Source organism: Carica papaya, chromosome 9 (assembly GCF_054855325.1).
Source record: "Carica papaya isolate Zhongbai chromosome 9, ASM5485532v1, whole genome shotgun sequence".
NCBI lineage: Eukaryota > Viridiplantae > Streptophyta > Magnoliopsida > Brassicales > Caricaceae > Carica > Carica papaya.
This window is the reverse complement of record NC_142317.1, coordinates 32141675-32145445: the sequence shown is the minus strand read 5'-3', so window position 1 is coordinate 32145445 and position 3771 is coordinate 32141675. Positions and strand designations below refer to the sequence as shown.

Below are 3771 nucleotides of genomic sequence, written 5' to 3'. Positions count from 1 at the left end.
GGTTTAACAAGATACTAATAGAGTAGCAGCAAAAGGTCGCCGTTTGAATTGAGCTTCTTTTGCCTGTTTTTACTCTCAGCCGCAGCAGTCGAGAGGAAGAAGGGACTCAAGTTTTGGCTTGCATGAAAACCGAAGAGAAGAGGGTGAGTATCGAAGCCGAAGTCTTCACCGTATCAGCCTTTCCATTTTGATGATGTTGGAATTGAAGCAGAGACAGAGAAGTGGGAAGAGACTGAAGCTGAAAAGGAAGGGGCTTTAATCGAGAATAAATAGGAAGGGGGAAGACGAAAAAAAAAAGGAGAACAGGAAGAAAGAAGGGAAAAAACAGAGGAATTTCCAGTATCCTGGCCGGTCAAGCTTCTGTCTTGGCTTTAGGGGGTAATTTCCAGTAAACCTTAGAGCTCGAGCATATGAGGAATTTATCTCTTTTATGAATGATTTTGAATGGGTTAATTGAAAGGTTTGATTTTGCTGGGGTTTACTTGCGTCTATTGGATATTTGTGATAGTATGGAACTAGTAGGATATGTGTTTGCTCCATGTTCATGTTCTGGTTTAGCATTATTCTGATTATATAGACTGCACCCTTTGAATTGTAATGAAACTAATTCTGTTAACTTACAATTCGTGGCTATAAACTGCATTTAGCTCTTTTTGGAGGTTTGCATATGGATAATTGAATATGACTGGCTGATGACTCTGACCTGACCTTTCCCAGCTTTGTTTGCCTTCGTGTATGCTTTGCTATCTCAGACTGCAAAATCCTATCTGTAAAGACTGTATTAAAATCTAGATCTCTCTTTTTGCTATGCTGTTAATGTGTTGGGATCTTACATAGCTAAGGGTACTTAAATATACGCTGGACGCTCTGAAGAAAGGCTACTAGGCATTTACATTAATTTTTCTGGTTTAAAAGTTTAATCATTATTTGGGTCTCAAATCATCTTATTCACTTGACCCATTTTATTTATCTTGTTTAACTTAGTAGGTAAATAATTCTATTTCTATTTGGGATGATCAGCAGTTCAGTGGTAAGGGTGGGGAAGAGTGATCCTCTTCTTGGGAGATATGCAATCTTTTTTAGATTAGTGGTGGAATTACAGGATTTCTGACAGTCTCTTCAGCATTTTTGATCTGTAACTCCCTCTGCTTTCTCATTTTCATGCTTCTCTCTTTGATTCAAGTAGTAGGCATGATTGTTTTAACATGGCTATGGTTACACAGAAATTCTGTGATTGTCCTGTTATGTTTAGATGCTGCTGAGGATTGGTTCACCCCCCACATGAAAATTCTGAAACATCAATGTACTGAGAAAAGAAAATGTTATCAGTGTTTCTCTCTCTTTTGTTGATTGCATTTTCTGTTTCATATATTTTCTTCATCAAGAGAGGAAATCGTTGATTGACTTGTTCATTTTCCAATTCTAATATCAGTTGGTGTGTGAATCTTTTTAATGTTTTTTTTCAACTTTATCCTTGAGATGATACTTTTTATTTGATTTGATTTGAAACTTATTACTACCGGGTCTTGCAGTCTTTCAAGAATTTGATCCCTCAAGCAATTTCTTCTTTATTTTTTATCTTGGATTCTGGAGAAAACATTCTTGTATGGTTCATTGAGTTGGTTAATTTTGTTCAGTGCAATCTTGATGACTGGCGTGCTCCTGTTGGCAGTCTGACGATACAGTGGTTCATGGTTTGGTTGAAACCCTAAACCAACCTTACTTTCTTTTCTCCCAAAAACCTATGAGGAAGTAAAATGCAGACTCTCAAAAAATACTTAATTTCCAACAAGCTTCACTTGAACTCCGAAAGCTCATTTGGCTTTCTCTCTTCCCCTGCACTGTTATCAAATTCAAGCACAGATTATCTCAAGATCAACTATTTAATCAGATCTTGGAGTTTCTCAACATCGAAGGTAAACTACTCTTCTAATCAGTATTCTTGCAAAAAATCCGCTGAAAATTCAAAATCTGTGATTCAGTTCCTTCAGAAGCTTGGGTTCTCTAATACACAGATGCAATCCGCAGTCCGTGTTGCACCAAGAATCTTACTCTCAGATATTGATAGGACACTTAAGCCAAAGATCCAGTTCTTTCAAGAAGAAGGATTTGTAGGTTCTGATCTTGCTGAGTTCATTTCCAAGAATTCTTCTGTCTTGAGTTTTAGTTTAAATAGGAGACTGGCTCCTTGTGTTGAGATTCTCAAGAAAGTTTTACTTAATGATAAAAGTAATAAAGGCTTGATTCCGGTTTTGAAGAGATGCAGTTGGCTTGTTTGTGCACATCCTGAATTGGTTTTGTCGCGCAACATTGCCTTTTTAAATAGTTGTGGTATTGTTGGATCACAGCTGGCTTGGCTGTTGAGGAGGCAGCCCAGGCTCTTTGTTAGGCCAGATTCTGTTGTTAGGGATAATGTTTCTCGTGCTTTGGATATGGGGTTTTCAGTTAACTCAAGGATGCTCGTCTATGCAGTATATACTATTAGTTGCTTGAGTGAAAAAAGTTTGAAGAAAAAATTTGAGTTGATTAGAAGTTATGGTTTTTCAGAGAATGAAAGCATGATGATGTTTAGAAAGGCTCCTCTTCTCCTCATGGCCTCCGAGGATAAATTGAAGTTGGGAATTGAATTCTTCTTGAACATAATGGGGTTTAAGAAGGAACTGTTAATTGGGAGACCTGCCTGCTTGATGCACAGTTTGGAAGATAGAATCTTTCCTCGTTACAGGGTTTTGCAGGTTCTGAGGTCGAAAGAGTTTTTGAAAAGGAACATGAGTTTTTTGGAGTTGGTGGCTTTGACAGAAGAGAAGTTCATAGAGAAGTTTATATCGAGGTTCAAAGATGATGTGGAGGAATTGTTGGTAGCTTACAAGTCTCATCTTTTAGATTCATCTTCTTCTTCTGACGAGGAAGGCCCTTGTAAGGGTGAGTTTACAAATAGTAGTTGATCTTACTCAGTATGCTCCTGAACGCAATCTGCATTCTTATTCTGCTGAAATGTCCCCTCCGAAACAAATTTAAAGTTGAGTGGTTCGTATCAGTTGTATGCTTGTTAATTTTATGATTTGTTATTAAGGGTGATTAAGCTGGTATATATTGTTTATATGCAACAATGCTGTAGGTAATTTTTTTTGGTTGTTCCTGGGAGATTTAACTGTCTTTTTTTCTTTTTGAAATAAAGAGAGATTAACTGTCTTGTACATGATAGGATATATAATCTCAATCATGCTGTTTCTTCACTCCCTTCGTCTTTCAAACATCAAAATAAATCAAGTTGAAAGACTTAATATAAAATTGAGCTAGAAGAGAAAGCACATAAGTTAACCAACATAATTATTATTGTATATTCTGTAAACTGCACATGCTTGGTATAAAATGAAAGAATCATATAGGGTATCAAAAGTATGAAAAGTGTGTTTTAGGTATTTTGTTGTTCTCAGAAAATTCTCCTTTCCTCATTATAAAAAGAAAAAAGAAGCTGAAGATTGTTCTTGGTAAATAATGTAAGTGCTTCTTTCTCCCTTATAATTGGAATGTCGACGTACTTGGTTTGTGTCAAATAAATAAGCTGATTGGCAATTATTTCTACCTGTAGAAAAGCATGTAGATTGGTGCTTACTGGTATTGAACCTAAATAAGTCAACTTTTTAGATTAAATAGATCAAATTAAAAGACTCTAAATTTACTATTATTAAGAAAAAAGATGAAAAATTTTGTTACCTGTGATTCATTATAATGTTCATTTATCTTTTGTTATTGTTAATTTGTAACTTA

General features: G+C 35.8%; 1 protein-coding gene across 4 annotated transcripts; it reads left to right on the top strand.

The window, feature by feature from the left end:
• LOC110819746 (transcription termination factor MTERF8, chloroplastic-like) lies at positions 1-3197 on the top strand. Of its 4 annotated transcripts, none has more exons than XM_022049058.2 (3): positions 1-378; positions 1638-1916; positions 2016-3197. In XM_022049058.2, the coding sequence occupies exons 2-3, from the start codon at positions 1758-1760 to the stop codon at positions 2943-2945; spliced, it is 1089 nt and encodes a 362-aa protein (XP_021904750.1). In that variant the 5' UTR covers positions 1-378; positions 1638-1757; the 3' UTR covers positions 2946-3197. The 4 variants fall into 4 exon arrangements, with proteins under 4 accessions (XP_021904750.1, XP_021904749.1, XP_021904748.1 ...); XM_022049057.2 differs by having other exon boundaries at positions 1983-3197; XM_022049056.2 differs by having other exon boundaries at positions 1638-3197.
• The last annotated feature ends 574 nt before the right edge of the window (positions 3198-3771 follow it).

What these genes read in the sequence shown, in the direction of transcription:
- LOC110819746 (XM_022049056.2), top strand. Translation starts at nt 1,758, where the DNA reads ATGCAGACTCTCAAAAAATACTTAATTTCCAACAAGCTTCACTTGAAC.